This window comes from Cucumis sativus, chromosome 4 (assembly GCF_000004075.3).
Source record: "Cucumis sativus cultivar 9930 chromosome 4, Cucumber_9930_V3, whole genome shotgun sequence".
In the NCBI taxonomy this organism is placed as follows: Eukaryota; Viridiplantae; Streptophyta; class Magnoliopsida; order Cucurbitales; family Cucurbitaceae; genus Cucumis; species Cucumis sativus.
The window spans coordinates 23,036,457-23,056,909 of NC_026658.2; the positions used below are offsets into that span (position 1 = coordinate 23,036,457).

The following is a 20,453-nucleotide window of genomic DNA, read 5'->3' on the forward strand; positions in this document are numbered from 1 at the left end:
TACACCTAAAGATTAACTTTTTAACATAAGAACTACTTACTTAGATCTATTTTCCGAATTTTAGGGATTCAAGTGTCACTTTTGAAACACCAAATAGACAAGAACACCCAAATTCAAGGACTAAAAGTGCATTTTATCTTTATTTATATTATATTCACATTAGTGAAGTGTGATCAATGTGTTGTCCATCCAATTCTAGTGGGACTCAAATCAATAGTAACTCATCCTTATTTTCAGTTAAACAATTATAGAAGTGAGAATCAATCATGAACGATAATTATGATCCACGTATCACCTACTAATCATAACTTGGATTTGGAACAACATTTTTAAATATCGTGATAAACTAACTTTAATTCATTCATTTTAATACATATTGGATGATAAGCTTCAAAAATTTAATATAAATGATGTTATATTTACCATTTTTTTATAGTGTATTACATCTAAAAAGTTAAATTTTTGTGACTTGACTAAAGAGAGAATGGGAAATCTCCAAAACAAGAGGTTTAGGAGGAAAACCTAAAATTTGGACCCATCGGCCATCAGCCATCAGCCATCAGCATCAATGATTTGGTTGAAATGTATATATATATATATTAAAAAGGGTTGGGGGACACCTGTTAAGAAATTATATGAAAGGCCATCGTGTAGAAGCACTCTGTTTTGTTATGGGCAAAACCAAAATCAGTAGCGGTGAGCGGGACACAAATGGTGCGACGACGGACCAGACAAAGCTTGCGAAATCGGTATCTGACAAATCTTCCATTTCATATCCATTGATGACGATGATTCCACCTCCTCCTCTATCCCATTTCTCTTAAACTATTCACTAAATTACTATTATCCTTCCCCCACCTTTCAATCTTGTTTTAGTCAATAACAAGGCGCGATGATGCATACCTGTCGGTTCTTACGAATTCCATCGTTTCATCCCAATGCTCTATGCTTCTTCTCTCAAACTCCTCATCTTCTTTCTCTCAAACCTGTTTCCTCAATTCCCCTTAGGAATTTCAGTTCTCAAATGGGGTCATCGCCATCTTCTTCCTTCTCTAAGCTCTTGTTTCGTCAGTTGTTCGAGAAGGATTCTTCCACTTATACTTATCTTCTCGCTGATGTTTCTCATCCTGATAAACCAGCGCTTGTAATTTCCTTTATCTAATCTCTCTTTTCTATGTTAGTGTTTGGCTGTTTAAATTGAAATTTGATGAAATGTGTAATGGCTTTGTTTCGTTTCGTTTCGTTTCGTTTCATCAATGTTTTGGGCATGTTTTCTGAGTTTGGTTGGAAAGTTTGGTCAAAAGCATTAATGGGTTTTTCGATTCTCCTTTTTTTTTTTTTTTTTCTTTTTCTTCTTTCAGTTGATTGACCCGGTTGACAAGACTGTAGATAGGGATCTAAATCTTGTAAGGGAATTGGGCCTGAAGCTTGTATATGCTATGAATACTCATGTTCATGCTGATCATGTCACTGGGACTGGACTCATTAAGGTTTTTCTTCTCCATCATCATTTTTGTTGGTGATTGCTCAATCCCAGTTATTGTTTTCTCAGTGTCTGACTTTATTGTTATTTTTGTTTTTTATGCGTTTACTTCCTTCAGAGTAAATTTCCAGGAGCTAAATCTGTTATCTCGAGAGCAAGTGGCTCCAAAGCTGATGTGTTGATTGAACCTGGCGATAGAATTTCTATTGGTGATCTATTCCTGGAGGTATGCCAATACTTTTATTTAATACTACAAAACAAAGACACAGTACAGATCTCTGTTTGTTTTCATAGTTAGGATTCCAGCATTTTATCAAGACTATCCATCATCTTTGCCATCACATAGGAGTCTAGGACTGGTGACAGTTCATCAGCATAATATATCTGCTCGGTATTTGTATTGATCTCTATACTTCCCTTAGCTTAGTGACGATCTCTCATGTTGAAAACCTAATCGAATTCTTGACATAGTGTAGCTTGGTTAGTTGATGTTGGCTATGACATTTTACATGCCACCAGACCTCGTCCGGCCACCACACAGTGCAGAGAAATCGCAAGGACTTTCCTGCCATCTAATTTCAGACTTTATAGATTACTACTTCATATGATAATGTCCATGAGTTCTGAAAGAGTAAACACCGATCCATTTCTTCTTGAGTGTTTCAATACTACAAAAAACCTGCTGTGACCATTTACAGAAAGGTTATGCACTTTTGTTCCAGAAATGCTCCTTTGACTTATTACCCTCCTGTAATATTACATACTGCAGCTAGCTCCTCTGTCTCCTATTTTCTTTTGAGATGTGGCTCCGCATCATTACTTCTTTTGTTGTTTGTTCATTATTCCTCTAATTCTATCAATAATAAATAACATTACCTTTCACTGAAAGTAAAGATGTACTGCAAAGATATTTTCTCTGGTTCCTTGTTGATGATAACAAATCAGAAATTGGAATACTTCATAAATGTAGTAGGTGATTTCACATGGAGGAGTGAGGAATGAAATAGTTTAGGGTTTTAGAGACTTGATGTGTCACTGTCACCCCTGATTTTCATCTCTAACACAGAGGTGGAGGAACATATAAATAGCATAGGGAATCTTAGTTAGGAAGTTTCGATTAGATTTTCCATCACCATCAGTTTAGGGAAGTTTCCAAATGACTGCTCAGTAAAGATTTAGTTTGCCATTGGAGGGTAATATGTAATGAGCATTTTTACCTCCTTAGATATCACAAGCTTTGAATGAAAAACTGATATGCCATGTGGATTTAGGATTTTGATTTTGTATGACCCTTATTGTATATGCCATGGTGTTAGTTTTTCAGAAGTATAAGCGGTTTCATAGACTCTGATGTCAATAGTAAAGTTCCTGAACCCAGACTGAGCAAAATTTTCTTTTCAAAAAAGAATATACGCTCACAAAGGATTTATCATTAAGTAAAGCGATGTTAAGAAAAAAGATAAATTTTGGGGACAATCCTAGAGTTGACTCTTGTCTCCACTTTATATTGCATATAATTTCAGGTTCGTGCAACTCCGGGACATACATCAGGATGTGTCACCTATGTAACAGGGGATGAACCTGATCAGCCTTATCCTAGGATGGCATTCACTGGGGATACTCTGTTGATACGTGGATGTGGGAGGACAGATTTTCAGGTTACTTTCACTCTTTGACTTATTATTTAATTGTTGATGATAGTCCTCGAGTAGTTCTCGAAAATATTGGTATTTTGGATTAAGATATTTCAGTATAATACTTTGACTGTCATATTTCCTCTAGCTTGGGACTCTCTGTACATTTAACTGTTTTTCCAAACTTCTCTCATATCTAATTCACGGTAGAGTTTTCTGTTTTATTGTAAAACATCAATTGATAAAGAGAGCTGGTATCATTTTTATTGCACAACAACCGCGAAAAACTTTGTTTTGACTTATGGGGTTACTGGAACCATTATGAACTATTAACTAATCATTTAGGTGTAAACGTTTGCCTAATGAATCACAACCATTCTGCATGATTATGGGCTATTCTTGAGCTTTATTGCCACTAGGCTGAATGCCAGCGTCTTTTGCAGGGTGGAAGTTCGAAGCAGCTCTATGAATCTGTCCATTCACAGGTAAGAACATGAACTCAGTATATTTGCCACGAAAAATTGGAACAAGTAACTGGGGGATAAGAAGAACTAATGATCAGTATATATGGCGTTTCTTTGTTTTAGCTTTTTGTAACACCAACACGTTCTGATTTATTAACTCTGTGCCAGATTTTCACTCTGCCAAAGGATACACTGATCTATCCAGCTCATGATTACAAGGGATTTAGTGTAAGAAAATTTCTATGCCTGTTCTTTCTTCGAAAACTTGGTTCGTTCTCTCATATCTGACTTCCAATTTCAGGTTAGTACTGTAGGTGAAGAAATGGCATACAATCCTCGGCTTACCAAGGATCTGGTAATTTCTTTAGTAACTAAAACCACTTATCTGGAAATTGCATTTCAAAGCAGAATTATAGTTACTAAATTTTTTGCTTTCACATCTAAAGTTTGTAATTTTTATTTTACCTGGGTTTTTTTTGTTTTGCAGGAAGAATTCAAGAAAATCATGGAAAGTAAGTACATAAAAACAAAAATATAATATGGTGTAAACGGATTGTCTCTTCTATAACAACTATATTGTTTCTCTGTCTCAGATTTGAACTTGGCTTATCCAAAGATGATGGACATAGCAGTTCCAGCAAATTTGGTGTGTGGATTGCAAGATCCAGCTTGTTAGCTCTCTTAGTCATCCATGTGATTCATTGTGTATAATTGGCCTATCTTACTATAAAATCGAAATGAGATAAAAATAAAGATCAATCGGAGCTATAGGCTGAGAGGTGCGACTGTGAGTTCCACAAACAAAAATAATAATATATGTACAAATGACATTATATATTAGCCTTCTGGTATGCCTGCCTTGGGATTGCAAAATGGTTTGTCTAGAACCCATTTGGTGGTTCTCGTTTCCTTCTCTCTGTTACTCGTTTCTTGTTTCTTTTTTTTTTTAGAACAAGAAACGAGACTATGTTTGGTAACTATTCTTATTTTCTATTTTTTTACTAAAAAAACAAAAACAGAAGTTCGTTTCTGGTGTTATTTTTATTTTTTTAGTTTAAATATAATTTATTTTTACTAAGCTTATATTTTTCTTAGTTTAAATATATAATTCATTAAAATATGATTTTTTTTTATAGAACATTGACATTATCAAATACTCATAAATACCACTGTAAAATGGTAAAATCAATAACTATAATACAATATTTTTATTAATCATATTGTTAAATTTTGATTTGAAATATTATCTCTTATTCGATTCACACCTTAACTTAATTGTATTATTAGGTAAATAGTTTATAGTTTGTATTATTATGTAAATAGTGTTGTTTTAAAATATTACATAAATAGTGTGGTTTTAAAATAAAAATAAAATGAAAATAGTAAACATATATATGACAGGAAAAAACAAAAACAAGTTAAAGAAATATAAAAATAATCAAAGTTGAACTCAAGATTTTTAGGCCAAAAGTAAATATAGACATCTTCCCAGCAATGATATAATAAAAATATGAAAAACGTCCTTTAAATTTTGAAACTCCTTTAAATTTTGAGATCGAGAATGGTTATAAAATACATTTCTTTTAAAAAAAGAAAAACAAGAACATTATCAAATTAGTCATTAAGATTTGTTGTTTGTTTGAAACTCATGGCTTTTGTGGGTCTGTTTTCTGTTATTTTTTAGTTTGTTTCCTTACCCTTTCTAAGTTTTCATATTTCTTAGGTAGTCAAAGTTCTTAGCCAATTTTTAAAAACGGTAAGTTTTCAAAATTTTAACTTTAATTTTGAAAACCCAACTAAAAATATTAAATTAATAGATAAAAGTAACTTGGAAAGGAAAAAAAAAAATACAAAAACTAAATAATTACCCGATAAGATCTCAATTTTTGGATTTTGAAAATCACTTCTATCAATTTATTGGTTTTGTTATCTACTTCCATACATACAATCATTCATTAAATCATTTATTAAATTGGTCCCATCGGATTATTAAATTTATTTTTCCAATTTCTTCTCAATTGATCAAATGATTTGCTAAAAGAGTATAGCAATCTCCATGCTGTAGGAAGATTGCTACTGAGTCAAAACTATGAACAAATCAAAAAAGTCGTTTTTTTGGACTGTTCTAAAATCAATTACCCCTTTTCATTGTCATAACATGTTAAAATAATCATTGCCCTCCTTTATTCTCATTTTGTGCTATGAGTTTGTAAAATAGTGGCTTCAAACTCTTTAAGAATCTTCACTTTATTTGCACAATACTTCCAAAACAACACTCGAAGATTCTAACCCACATTCACAACGTTCAGTTTAAGTTCATTAGATCCATCTGGCAAGCAAAGCATGAATGTAAAGAAAAGAGAAGAAGAAGAAGATGATGAAGAAGAAGATATCATTTAAGTAAAAAATATATATATGTTACACAATCACTTACATCATTCCATTTAATCAAACCCCAATCAAAGGATTGATAATACAGAGTTCATTCCATATAAATTCATACAAGTTTACAATTCGCCTAATTGAACATCCTGTTCCTTCAATGGAACATAATCCCCATGATACACTTCCAAATGGTCAGATAATAAGGGCTTGTCAATATTTTGATGATGATATGATTTGCAAACGAAGTAAAGGATTGTTTGAGCAACAAGACCAAAGAGGAACACTTTGAACAGCAACAAGAAACAAAGAATTCCAAGAACAATTCTCAATCCATAGTACTTGGAACTTCCAAGCACAACCAAAGTTTGAAAAACCAACTGACCCCCAAGAAACAACACAGTAAAAGTAAAGAAAACACCACAAGAAAGCACCATCTTCCCCTTAATCAGTTCCTTACCCTTCAACATTGCTTGAATTCCATACACATCCTCCAAAACGGAGACAACACTCGCCAAATGCCACACAACGCTTATATACACAAACCCTACAACATATGAAACCGAAAGCCCAGAAATTACGAGAACCCCAATTCCACCGAATCCAAAAATTGCAGACCAAAGGACAATCAAAACCCCAAAAGCCATATTGTAAATCAAAACAATAACAAAATTCCATAAGAACGTAACCATCAGCCTTCTCCAAACCTTAGGAACAACGCCAATAACCTTGCTGAAGGTGATTTCCTTACCAGTGTAAACACAGGCGACGGTGTAAACGACGGCCGCCGAGGAAAGGAGAGCGAGGATTAGAAAGAAAGTGAAGTAAGCAGCTTTAAAGAGCCAGAAAGAGATCCACTCTGAAGTGATGATATCGGAGAGTTTGGTGTATTTGGATGAATTTTTAGGGATTGAATTGAGGGAATCTTCGTTTTTCAAGATCTTGAAGAAGAGAAGCTCGGTTACCTGGATGTGAGCTAAGAAGACGACGGTAAGTGGCAAGATTAGGGTTAGGGTAATCTTGCTGAAGATCTTCCTCCATGAGAGAACAATATTGAAGGATTCTGTGAAGATGCCGAAGAAGCCCAGAAATTGAAGGTCTTCTTGCTCTCTATCCATCTCTCTTTCTCTCTTGGGAAGAAGAAGAATCGAAATGAATTTTTGTGAAAAATCAATTTTGAATCTAATTTTCCTAAGATGTCAATGGTAAGTTTTGTTTGCTTTCAAACATTACACGTCATCTATTTGCTTATCTACTTTAATCCTATGGTTTTTTTACAAGAAAAAATTCCAAAGATATACCTATGATCCCGTTGTTTCAAATCATGAAGTATGATTGAATGTCATTGTTACAACATTACAAACACGTTAACTGTTTGTATTGTTAGAATTTAGAGAGCACGAGCACGAGCACGAGCACGAGCACGAGAACTTCACTTCTTCTTTTAGGTTTAGTTTGATAATCATTTAACTTTTAAAATAAAACATTTAAGCTTAGTTTCTTATTTATATGTTCAAATAATTTTTCTAATGTTTTTCTTTTAAATTTAAGGCCAATTTTAGAAAGGGGAAATTGAAAATGATAAAACTGTTAAAAATATTTACAAAATATAACAAAAATTTGAATTCTATCACCAACTCTCTACCTCTAAACTTTTATAAATACTTTAGTTAATAAGTGTGTTCATAATTTAAATTTATTGATTTTAATAGTTATTTTTAACATTTAAAATATAGTATAATTATTAAAAAAAAATGATGTAAAAGAAAATTGGATTAAAGTAAAGCATATTTCGGGTAGTGAAAAGTTAATATTTTAAGAATAGAATATTAGTTTTAATATGATGATCACTCCATGTTCTCAATTTGATCCATTTCGCCCTCTACGGTTTGGTTTCTAGAGAGAGAAAATGAGCGAGCAAGACAAATCCGCCGCCGTCGGTGTCGTCGTTCACCACCACCACGAATCCAATTCCCCCCATCCTCACTACGGAACCTTCCAAGGCGTCGCTAATTATCCTCCCGTCGGATTTTCCCACCCTACTCGCCTCCCTGGTGTCCCCGACTCCGACGATCCTTCTCAATATCAGCACTATGCTCACGGCTATCAAGCTGTACCCGGTAACCTCTTCTTTCTCATTTTTCCTCACTTGTTAATCTGCTCTTACCTTCTACTTTTGCTTCTTTTGCCATTTCTTCGATCTTATGCTTTTCCGTTGACTTGAACTACTGATCCTTGTTGCTATGTCAAATGTCTTAAGTTGTACTCTACTAAAAGGTTGATCTAATCACTTGAATAACCTCGTTTCGTCCGAATTTGAAAATTATGATCTACTGAACTGCCAAACATGGATTAATCGTCATATATTCTGTTATCTGTAATTTCGTTTGGAATTTTACCTTCAGCTTTCTAGTTCCTGCTAGTACTAGTTTTTTTGTTGAGCTTGAGATTAGATCCTGCCTTCTCTTGTTCTGTAAATGTGTTTTATATTGGGGTCTGCTTGGATGTTTATAATTCAAAATTGAAAGAAATGAAAAAATAGAATAGAGTAGGAAGCCACTTCGAACTTATGATCATACTTAACAACGCTCACAATGAAGTATTGTAGTTTATCAGTGTTATTTACTTTGAAGCTTTTTGTTATGGCACTTTGGTAGGATTCTTAGTATATGTTTAGGAGTGATTTTGTAACAGTGAAAAATAACTTGTATCATGTTCAAGATCACTCTAAAACACGCTTTTAATTGTAATACTATGAAATTTTCCTTTAAAAGGTGTAAAATGAAATATTGAATTGATTTTGAGTTATTAAAAGTGTATTTCAATGTGATTCTCTTTTGACTATTGAAATTCTTGATTTTAGCATTCTGAAATGCGTATGCTCTATTTCCCTTTTGCATTTTGAGAAGAATATGGGTGAAAATAAATGCCATGGTTTTATATATTCATATTTAACCCTTTTTCTCTTTAAAATTTGTTGTTGCACTATAAAATTTTGTTTAGTTTCATTTTGTTGGCTGTAAATTTGTGTAAATTCTTCGAAAATATATACTCTCAGATTAGCTTAACGTATATCAGTACAAAGACAAAAGTTGTAGCTCAAATTTGCTTTTATTTATCTATTTTTGAATTCTTTTCCAGGATATGCTATTGTTGAAGGAAGACCAGTGAGAGAGCCACGCCTTCCTTGCTGTGGCATTGGCATCGGGTGGTTCCTGTAAGTAGCCATAATTTTTGGACTTTATCATCATTTACATTACATTAGCATTGCCATCATAAACAAGCCAGGTGATATCATTATTGCCACAATAAGAGGGCGGATAGAGGGGGTGAGTTGGTTATTATAATTAGTAGTCACTATAGCCTTTGAGTTATAATACTTTGTAGGTTATAACAGTTTGTGTTTGAAGTGTAGATTATTTTAGTTTGAGTGTGAAATAGTAAACATTGTAACAAAAAGAGAAAAATTGTATGTTATAATAGTTGAAAATAATAATTATTATAATTGGAGTTCCACACATGAAGTGTGGTATTATTATAATAGTCTACTCCACACACTTGGAGTTCGTAGCCCAAACACCTCTAAGCATTTTAAAATGTCACTGGTTATCTGGTCAGAAAGTTATCAATTCATCAGATGATGAGAATGCTACATGATATGAAAGCCCTAGGATTTGAAAATTAGGAATCCAATTGGTGAACCCCTAATATCAACTTCTAAAATCCCCAATTCAATTTCACAATAATCCAAGGGAATGAGTTAGATTTGAATCTCTCTTTGATCAAAGACCAAGAGATAAGGAGAACTAGTTCCTCACTCCAAGTTCGAACATCCTACAAGCAAGTTGATCAAACTTACCTGAATGTTCTTGGCATGCAAATTGAGTCAAAAATTGCAAAAGAATGGTGATCAGGCTCTATCACCTACCAGAGAATTTTTATTGATAGAAAATCCTAGATCTTCAAAATATGAAAAACTAACGTGCTGTATTTTGTTTCCATACTTTATACCCAACTTACTGCACTAAACAAAACATAAAAAGTCTATTTTACCCCTAACTCAAAGGAAGGAAATAAAACTCAAATAAACATATATGGGTCCAATAATAAAAGCCCAAAAATAAAGTATGTTTTTGCAAAATAAAATAAATTACAAAACTAAATTGGTTCGAACCTATATCCTCAACTGACTCCAATTGTTGCTTTTAGAATCTCCTCAATTGAGTTCACCTCCTTTTGAATGTGAGAATTCAATGCTGACTTTAGTTTCTTATTGGCTCTTAAACATGTAATTTGTCCTTGAGGTGACGCAAGGGACTCCTGATATATATCACTACAGCTTCCATCTTATGAACTAAAACTAATCAGCTTCTAGATTGGAATGATAGAATTGCTACTGTGTTATGCATTCTTTTCTTTATCTTGCTATTTAAAAATTTCCCAGATTTTTGTGTCTACATATGAGTTGACTGATAAAAAAGAATACTAACTGTGTTTTTCAGGTTTATTATTGGTTTCTTCCTTGCTGCTATCCCATGGTATGCTGGAGCAATTCTTATAATATGTGGCAGGGTTGACTACCGTGAGAAACCAGGATATGTTGCTTGCTCAATTGCTGTGAGTAACTTTTCATTATTATTTTAAACTTCTTCAGCTTCATGACGATGTTCTTATATCTCCAATATAGTTCTGCAATAGATTTCATCACAAGAACTGATTTTTCTGTTATATTTCTTTGCAACTTGCCAAAAGATATATTTGGTTAAAGCAGGAGGAGAGGCCTTCGGGAGTCGATGATTGTAATTTGTCAAAAACTAGACCTTGTCGTTCTTTTAGTTTTAGTATCTTGGGCAACGTTTGACAGTAAACAAAACTGATTTGTTACTTGTTTTTTTCTATAAAGATTTATTACTTGTTGAAAGGCTTTAGCTAAAAAAAATTGTTAGAAAATGAGTTAGTATATAAGTTATCCGGAATAAGTTCATTTATATTTTTTTTTTTCCTTTTATTCTCTTAAAACTGTTTATTTTCTCAACACTAAATGCCAGAAAATGATCCACGTAGGGGTTAGAGGCCTCTCAATTTTATTAGTAAACACTGTAGGATTTAATAATCTTCTTCACTCATTAACCAAGTTAGCCCGGTACCTCGTTGTTTGCCTGGCACTATTGCATTTTAGATTTCTGCGTTTGATGTTTTTATTATGAAAAAAATGCCCAGCTATTTATAAATTTCTTGATCCACCACTGTTGCAAGCTAATATTATTATGTTGCATGTCAGGCTGTTATTGCCACAGTTGCAATTATTTTCGGTGCGACAAGGGAAGCTGATGTCTGGTAACCAATCCTAAACTAAAAGTATTGTATATTTGCAAATATGTATGAACGACAGAGCCCATGAGCAAGCTTAGTTCCATTGAAACCTGAATCTGTGAGAGCCTATCACTACAAGAAATTACACTTTTCTCCATGGTTAACCCATTGGGAAAACTCCAAAAAGCTTCTGGAAAACTCCTCCCGACGCCACATTGGCCATTGCCACGATTGTCAGGAAAGATTTCCTCGGGAGAAGCTTAATTTCTTGTGGTGTATAGAGATATTGTTTAGTGGTTGTTTCCATGTTGTGCCCCTAAGAATTAGCTGTGCCATGCTGCAAAATCATGTTATTTGTTTTAAATCTACGATATGTGTTATGTGACTATTCATCTTAAACTCATGTGTAGAAACGTACTTATCCTTTGGTAAATATATTTATTTCTGCTTGTTTGGAATAAGCATTTGAACATCAAAACAGAAAACTGTTGCACCAATCAGATTTCATGTTCCTCTAGCGAGGTTGCTCAGCCTGATGGATAGTCTTCAAAGGTGAAGACATTTTCACACACCTCAGTCTAGGTAAGGTTGGAAGTTCTGTTTTTTGGTGTGCACTTTTTATTTGTTTTCCATCTTCCAATTAATTGAAATATAGGTAAACTCCATACCATCTATGAAATTGTTTCTTATTAAGGAAAACAATCAATAAATAATTGAAATACATATTTCCCCTTTATTTGAATTCTAAAGATCATGTCATTCTCCCTAGGTATTGGTTTTATACGGGAACATTTGTAAATATAATAATTAGATTAAAAATATTAGAATATATAACAACATTTTAAAAAATTACAAATATACCAAAAATCTATCCGTCATACACTTTTATCACATTGTTGATAGACTCTCATTGACTCTTATTGTTCCATTAGTAATAGACCCTGATTTATCATTGATAAACTATACAAGGTTGATAATAGATTTTGTTATATTTGTAATTATTTTTTTGTTGCAATGCTTACTATTTTCAACCCTCACTACTAAGCATTTTCAACCCTCGCTACTGCAACTTGGAGACTACGAGAATTGAGATTATATTAAATCTAACCTGAGTGCTTCGCGTAAGATAGTTTTGCCTGAGATAGTTTTATATAGAAATAGTGTTTCTTTAGTTTACTTTATTATATTATTATTGATTTTTATAATATTGTGTTGAAAAGTGAAGCTTTGGTTCTGACTAATTCTCTCTTGTTTATGAAGTATTTACAAAACGTGTGTAAATATTTTAGTAAATATTGGTTCTGTCTCAATATTTTAGTAAATAGTTTTATAAATAACAATATTTTGGTAATTAATCCTTTTAATTCTTGCATTTAGAAAAAAATATGATTGTTGAGCCACAGCATTAGAACTTTCACTAAAACACTTATCGAATCATCTACTTTTTGGGAGAAAATCTATTGTCTTTAAACCAAACTCAAAACTATTTTTAATTGCACAGAAATTGGTATTGTAATGACAATTAAATAATGAGGGATGTTATCATTGGTGCAAAATGTTCTTCTTTACTTCAATGTTATTGTTATTATTTAGTTTACCAATCAGTTTAAAATTTTCTTTTAGCAGCCAAATTATTTTTCATTCTCTTTTTTTTTTCTTTTCTTTTTCAAATCATAAATTCACATTTTCTTTTCCTAACACCTGCATCACTTAGAATTTTATCATGCTTCCTTCAAGAAAGGAATTTTAATTAGTTGAGTTTTATTTAGATGTTCGTTTTTTCTTGATAGAAATCCATCCCTAATGAGGCAAAGAAAATCCCCACATCTCCGTGGCTGCAGATTACATTATTTATCCCTTTAATTTATTATAATATATAAAATTAAATATTTATGACATTTTATTTTATTTTATTTTATTTAAAAAGTGTAAAATGAGAAGATTCCTAGTGAATTAAGTAAATATATTTAATTGAAAAGTTTGTCAAAATATTATATTTTTCTAAAGAGATTACATGGCAGATTTTCCTGAACAACTCACATGTGATACATCCAATAATTGTTGATATGATGAACCTAAAAAGGAAAAAACCAATTGTGTATTCTCACTTAGGTTGCTTACGTATAGACTTTATATATAAAACACAAAGAACCAGAATGGATCAAACACAAACGAACATAATATCAATCCTACCTTAAGGTTTGAACCAATCTTTAGTGACTAAGTAAGTTGTGTCACCCCCTCCAAAACCCTCCGAGAGAAAAATATTTATTCTTGAGGCATCGATCTTTAAGGCCACAACTCCCTCTATATGTTTGAAGGAGGGATTGGTTCTGGAGAGAATATACTTGGATGTTTGGCTCTCGATCAACTTTCAAGACTTATGTTTTGTTCCTTCGTGGTTTGATTATATATTATAAATAGCTCATCATATATGGTTTCAAAGCTACCAACTTTTCAACGATAGTGCTTTTTTTTTCTTTTTTATAAAATCGTAACTTTAAATGTTAATCAATACTTCCACCTAAAAAAAGTAATAAATAAAATGTGCTCCTTAGCGCACAGTAAAAATAAACAAAAGAGAGAAAACAAGACATTGGGTTTTCACTCATAGGTATATCCCCAAATAAATTTCACTCATAGATTTACAATGTATAGTATAGTTATATGGGTTTTGTTTAAGAGGCCACAGATTCAAATTATGGTTTTCTAAATTATGTAAACTTTATTGAAGAATGTACTTTTTTCCAGCACTGTCTTCCAGTAATATTCAAATGCCCATTATTGGTTTGAGAAGGCAAAGTCATATTTTGCAACCTCCTTTGTCAAAATAGAATTTCTAAGTTGATGTGATGTTTGGTGATATTATTCAAAAGCACATGCATCTCTACCCATGAAAGACTCAGAGAAGCCACGTGGTAGGACTTTACAAGTGTTTCTCCATTCTATAATATGAATAACCACAAACAAATCAAACAAAACCATACAAAAAAAACAATCCCAATTACGAGATAACACTCTATCAAACCTTTTTACCACTCTCCAACCAAAGAATAAAAGAAATTTTAAGTAGAGTTAATACACTGTTTTTAAATAAACAAAACATTCGTAAACTTCTTAAAGCTTGGAGTCATCTACCTTTCTACGACCATCTTGGAAGATAGCAGAGAGAAGTATTATTTCACATACTTCAGTGACAGTGTGCACAAACTTTTTTTAATAAAAAAGACAAGTTATTATTATTTTAATATATGGTGACATGATTTGCAAAGTTTGTGGGATTATAAATAGGAGAGACAAGTTTAAGTTAGAGAACTCACTCCCCAAAGATTGTTGTTCTGTTCAGTTTGAGAACTAAAAATGGCATATGTTTTAGATATGATTTCAACTTGGTTAATAGTAGTAATCGTGGTTTTATTATCATCATCCTTATTATTATTGGGATGGAAATTAGTTGATTGGATTTGGTTCCGCCCGAAGAAACTAGAGAAGCTTTTAAGACAGCAAGGATTCACCGGAAATTCTTACCGGATTCTCCACGGCGACTTGAAGGAGAGAGCTGCCATGAGAGATCAAGCAATCTCCAAGCCTATGAACTTCTCCAATTACATTGCTCCACGTGTCATTCCCTCTGTTCATCACACCATCCAACATTATGGTAACACATTATCCCAATCTTTATCTTTCTATTGTTTTGTTCTCCTTTAATATAAGATCTAGAGATAAATAAATTAAGTTGAATCATGATTTTCTATGTGTGCTAAGATCGAGATAGTTAAGGTCCCATTTGCTAAAATTATATGGATAAATTCTGTTTTTTTTTCCTGGTAGATTTATATGGTTGGTTGCTAAAAAATCACTTGTCAATTTCTTGAGGTAAAACTTACAAAATTGTACATAATTTATTTATATTGCACTCCTTAAATACAAAAGTGACATATGGTTATAAAATGAAATGAGAGATTTTGTGGAGATAGGAAATAAAAGGTGATTAGGGATGAAAACAAAGAAGTCACTCTGCTGCCCATTGAATGACAATCACTTGCTCAAGTTTACCATCTCAGAATTCAATTTCAACTCACTAACAAAACAAAAAAAACCTAATATTTTACTTTTGAAGTGTTGTTTATTTTCTCATAGTTGTATTCCCTGTGAAGTCCAGTGCTTATGTTGAATGATTTATTCAACACCCAATATGCTTCTGTTGGTTAAAGTCACATATAATTTTGGAATATATGCAGGCAAGAATTCATTCATGTGGATTGGCCCCATGCCAAGAGTACACATCATGGACCCTGAACAACTTAAAACTGTGTTCTCATTGATCAATGATTACCAAAAGCCAACTGCTAGTTTGAATCCCCTTGCCAAGTTGCTCGCTGATGGACTTCTAAATCATGAAGGACAGAAATGGGTCAAACACAGAAAGATAATTAATCCTGCATTTCATTTAGAAAAGCTTAAGGTATCATCTTTCTCTTCCATATCACTTTTCAACTATTTTAAAATTAACTTTCACAAACAAATATAACAAGCTAGTTGTCTATCCAAATCTTATATATGAGAGCAACATGAATACTTGGAATCATATTTGTACAATGAATAAAGCACATACTTATTTGAACAAGATATAAACATATAAGCTTATAATTGTTACTTTTACCTTTGAGTATCTTCGTTTCCTTATTTACTTTTTAGGGACTGTCTTCAAAATCCAAAGCAACCTTTGAAAAAAAAAAAAGAATGGTTAAGATTTGTTCTTGGTTTTTGGAATTGGGTATGAATTCAATGAAACAAGAAATATAAAAAAGGTGATCAAAACTTGTTCTTGGTTTTAAGAAATAGTTCTTTAGTAACTATTTATGTTTCTAGAACTCATTGAACGTTGTCAAACAATACATATAATTTCAAGATCTTCATATATCATACTCTTTTGTAAAATCTGTTGAAATATAACCAGTGATCATACATATCTTTACAATGGTTGTTAGGATATGGTACCAGCATTCTATCACAGTTGTGACGAGATGATTAGCAAATGGGAAAGCATGGTTTCAGTAGAGGGATTTTGTGAGTTAGATGTAATGCCTTACCTACAAAATATGACTGCTGATGTGATTTCTCGAACTGCATTTGGAAGTAGCTATGAGAAAGGAAAAAAGATCTTTAAGCTTCAAACTGAACTAGGTGAGATGGTGATGCAATCTACCTTAGGGATTTATATTCCAGGATGGAGGTAAAAACCTAATTCATCTACAACATTATTATATAGATCTATGGTGAAAGATTTCATATATCATGATTTCTATTTTGTGCAGATTTCTACCCACAAAGTCAAATAATAAAATGAAAGTGATAAGTAAAGAGATATCAACTTTGATCATGGATATTATAAATGAAAGGGAAACGTCTATGAAGTCAGGTGAAGCTATACAAACTGACCTACTAAGCATTCTCATGGAATCCAATTTGAACGAAATTAAACAACATGGAAACAATAAAGACATTGGAATGAGCATAGAAGATGTTATTGATGAATGCAAACTATTCTATATCGCTGGCCAAGAAACTACAGCTACATTACTGACTTGGACGATGGTATTGTTGAGTTCATACTCAGAATGGCAAGAACGAGCAAGAGCAGAGGTATTTGAGATCTTTGGCAACAAGAAACCAGATTATGATGGTTTAAGTCGACTAAAAGTTGTGAGTGTGATGATATTCTTCTACATTTACTTTATTTTTTTTCTACTTTCCTCATATTAATTTTACCTCGTATATGTTAAATGCCCATCTTCTTATACAAAGCAATCACATTAGAGTTTTGGAGGTAAGAGTAGTCTAGATAGGTTTCTAGTTCTAATCTTAATTAAACTGAACCAAGCCTATTGCCTTTGGATTGTGTAAGTTGAAAGGATTTGGCTATTTGATAAACTTGACACCTAAGAAGTGTGATCATTTTCTTTCGAACTAGCATGCTCATGAGTGTTAGACACGATGGTTCGTATCATACACTTGTTACTGCAATATATGTTTTAGAAACTAGGTTATACAAAGTAATAGGTCCAACAATTGTTAGATATGCATTGAACAATTGTTGAGCATATACACTAAATACACATATATGACAAAAATAATAAAATTTGATAGTGAAATATAAATACATCAAACTTATTTCTTTAAGCATATAAATGCATACAGTAGTAAAGACTTCCTAAAGCTTTAGCTAAATCAGTGACTGAGCATAGTTCAGTCAGATCAGCGACAAATAAATCAATGTTGAATTTCTTTCTCGCTTAATAATGATATTTATATATTTTTTTAAGAATAAATGTGTCCTTGTCATCTGTTTGTGTCATAAATTAAAAAAAGTGGCGTGTCACCGTATAGTTGTCGTGTCATATCTATATCTTGTATTTGTATTTTTTTCTTAGTCTTGACACTTTAACAAGTGACTTTTGAAAGGATCTATTTCCTAAAAATATATATATTAACTAACAGATGGCAAATGACTTTTGCAATGACTCAGGTAACTATGATATTGAACGAGGTTCTCAGATTATACCCTCCGGTGAGTATGTTTGGTCGTTTAGTTAAAAAAGAAACAAAGCTTGGAAAGTTGACTTTACCAGCAGGAGTTATGTTGGGCTTACCAGTTGTTCTTATGCAATGTGATCCTGAGTTATGGGGAGAAGATGCACATGAATTTAAACCAGAAAGATTTTCTGAGGGAGTTTCTAAAGCAGCAAAAAATCCAGGTGCTTTTGTACCATTTGGTTGGGGTCCTCGAATATGCATAGGACTAAACTTCGCCATGATTGAAGCAAAAATGACATTATCAATGATTCTACAGCGCTTCTCGCTTGAGCTTTCGTCATCGTATACACATGCTCCCATTGCTGCCATAACAACACAACCTCAACATGGAGCTCATATCATACTACACAAATTGGAATTAGTTACTTAAACTAAGTATTAGGTTGCACATTATCAAAAAGCTAAGGAAGTTCTGTGCTTCTGTGCTTTGACTATATATAACTTCAAATCCTTTTGAGAAAAATGTACCCACGAATGTTCTCAACTAAATACCCTTTTCATTGCTCACCAGCTCTCCTAAATAAACAGTTTTAAGGGCAATGACATCCCCTTCCATTTTCTGCTTGAGGTGATATTAGTGGTTGTAATTGTACCATTTATGTTTAAAATTTATAAAACGAACGAATCCACTGTTAGCCTGAACTTGAAGGGTAAGTCCATACACTAAAAATAATTTATGTTCCAGCTGATTCAAAATAGTCAAATTTATGCACTACAACTTTTGAAAACTGACCTTTCTCATTGTCATTTTATCAAACACTTCATCTGCAATGTGTTCATCATCAGCATTCTTGTTAACTTCAACCACAAAATGTACCACAAGACAAAGAAATAATGTTCAAGAAAAGGTATAATAATATAATTTCAAATCCTTTGAGAAAACCAAGGATGTGTGTAACTACGCCTACATCACTTGTTTGAAGTATGGTTTAGGCATTAGAAGTTCATATGCAAAAATAGATCTCTTGTTTTGTACTCTTCTTTCAGACAATAAATAAAATTTGGATTTAAATATAAGATCTTTCTGCAAATTACCAATCAATCCAAAAGCTTAAATAAATTTAATTAATCATATATCATCAAACACGTAGAAATCACGTTTGATATGAACATGGACAATAAAGTTGAAAAGATAGCATGATTCACATCAGGAGTAACAACTTAGGACTGAAATAGACTATGAGAAATTGGCGTGTCCATGCCACGTTCCAAGTGACCAAATTGGCGTGTCCAATGGCACCCCTCTATCTCATCTCTACTCATCCAAATCTATAAATTAAAAGGGCAAGAAAATTAAAATCCAGAATCAATTTTTCTAATGTTAAATTTATTTTGTATCATTTAGTAGGATTTTTAGAGTATGTTAAAGACATTATTTTTTCTTTTAAAAAAAAACACTATTAATTACATAATTGTATATATTCAGTTGATTATGTATTTTAGAAGTAAAAATACTTTTTGATATTTCACATACGTTAAAAATTAAGGTAAGGTTTTTGAATTGAGTTGATGAAGAGCATTCCAAAATGATATTTTTCAAAAATACTATAATTAAAATATTTTTCATTTTAAAACCAATACTATAATGTATATTTCAACAATTAAAATAATTGATTTATGGTCCACATGTAATTATGACAAATTGACTTCCTTCCCTCTAATTTCAATGAATTTTTCTTGAACCTCAAGAAAATATTAAAAGAATATCTATTTTTTTTAATCTTTTTATAAAGAAAAGTCTAAAAAATATATCTTGGAGCTCAAGATGAACTATTTTTGTAATCTTGTAAAGGTCTTTTGGTCAATTTTCCCCTTTTAAATTGCTTTATTTTTATTTTAGTTGAGTTTGAATATTGCAATCATCTTATTTGGAATATTTAAATCAATAATCTATTAGTATATAAACAAGTAAAATAGAACTAACGTTATTTTAAAAAAGATTATACGTTGATTTTGTTATACTAAAAATAATTCTAAAATTTTCTATTTAAATTATAGTTGTACATCGATATTTTTTTAGTATAATATATATAAAAAATACCATTTAAAATGAAAAAGAGTTGAAAAGATCTATATAAATCATAGATAGAAAGTAAACTTTTGGTATATATTTTGTTTAGTAAGTTTAACTTAGCTCATTGTCTCAGACTTTAAAACTAACCCTTTATATTTTCATTTCAAAGAAATAAATAAATACCAATTATTAATGGGTTGGGTTAAAATTAGATTCAAATTCAACATTTAGGGCCGTTTGGGAAGGAAAAGAAAGGAAATACTTGTTTGGCTTAGGGATTAAGGAGGGAAAATACTACCCTTAATCCATCTTATTTATTCTCTTTTTTCTCATTTATTACCCATTTAATCCTCTCATTTTTCAATATAATTTTTCTCTTTTTTCTTTATTCTCTTTTCTCATTTATTTATTTTTCTGTGCAAATTAATCTTTTTATTTATTCTCTTTTTTAAACAAATTAATCACCATCTCTTATTCTTCGTTCTATTTGTGCCAAATGAATCAGTCATCTTGTATAGTATGTTGCTTATAATTTTCGTGAAGAAAAAAATTAATAAATGAAAGAA

General features: G+C 32.0%; 4 protein-coding genes and 1 long non-coding RNA gene across 6 annotated transcripts; 3 read left to right on the forward strand and 2 right to left on the reverse strand.

Annotated features, from left to right (window-relative positions):
* Nucleotides 1–567: 567 nt before the first annotated feature.
* Nucleotides 568–4,454, forward strand: LOC101221943 (persulfide dioxygenase ETHE1 homolog, mitochondrial). 2 transcript variants are annotated; one of them, XM_031883683.1, is made up of 9 exons: nt 568–749; nt 1,362–1,490; nt 1,602–1,709; nt 3,007–3,141; nt 3,561–3,602; nt 3,750–3,809; nt 3,883–3,936; nt 4,069–4,093; nt 4,175–4,454. In XM_031883683.1, exons 1-9 carry the CDS (start codon nt 636–638, stop codon nt 4,255–4,257), a joined length of 750 nt encoding a protein of 249 aa, XP_031739543.1. In that variant the 5' UTR covers nt 568–635; the 3' UTR covers nt 4,258–4,454. The 2 variants fall into 2 exon arrangements, with proteins under 2 accessions (XP_031739543.1, XP_011654015.1); XM_011655713.2 differs by having other exon boundaries at nt 603–1,144.
* Nucleotides 4,455–6,088: 1,634 nt separating this feature from the next.
* LOC101219186 lies at nt 6,089–7,081 on the reverse strand. The gene has a single exon (XM_004146026.1). It carries the CDS (start codon nt 7,079–7,081, stop codon nt 6,089–6,091), a length of 993 nt encoding a protein of 330 aa, XP_004146074.1.
* A 709-nt stretch (nt 7,082–7,790) lies between these two features.
* On the forward strand, nt 7,791–11,754 carry LOC101222181 (60S ribosomal protein L18a-like protein). The gene is made up of 4 exons (XM_004145956.3): nt 7,791–8,083; nt 9,105–9,180; nt 10,466–10,580; nt 11,245–11,754. The coding sequence occupies exons 1-4, from the start codon at nt 7,873–7,875 to the stop codon at nt 11,302–11,304; spliced, it is 462 nt and encodes a 153-aa protein (XP_004146004.1). The 5' UTR covers nt 7,791–7,872; the 3' UTR covers nt 11,305–11,754.
* Nucleotides 11,755–14,454: 2,700 nt separating this feature from the next.
* LOC101222418 (cytochrome P450 CYP72A219) lies at nt 14,455–18,515 on the forward strand. Its single transcript, XM_004145957.3, has 5 exons — nt 14,455–14,934; nt 15,518–15,741; nt 16,268–16,512; nt 16,595–16,982; nt 17,806–18,515. Exons 1-5 carry the CDS (start codon nt 14,637–14,639, stop codon nt 18,241–18,243), a joined length of 1,593 nt encoding a protein of 530 aa, XP_004146005.2. The 5' UTR covers nt 14,455–14,636; the 3' UTR covers nt 18,244–18,515.
* On the reverse strand, nt 15,160–16,506 carry LOC116403357. The gene is made up of 3 exons (XR_004216091.1): nt 16,370–16,506; nt 15,940–16,000; nt 15,160–15,666 (listed from the first exon to the last, which is right to left on the reverse strand). It is a non-coding gene; the product is annotated as an uncharacterized LOC116403357 (long non-coding RNA).
* Nucleotides 18,516–20,453: the final 1,938 nt, after the last annotated feature.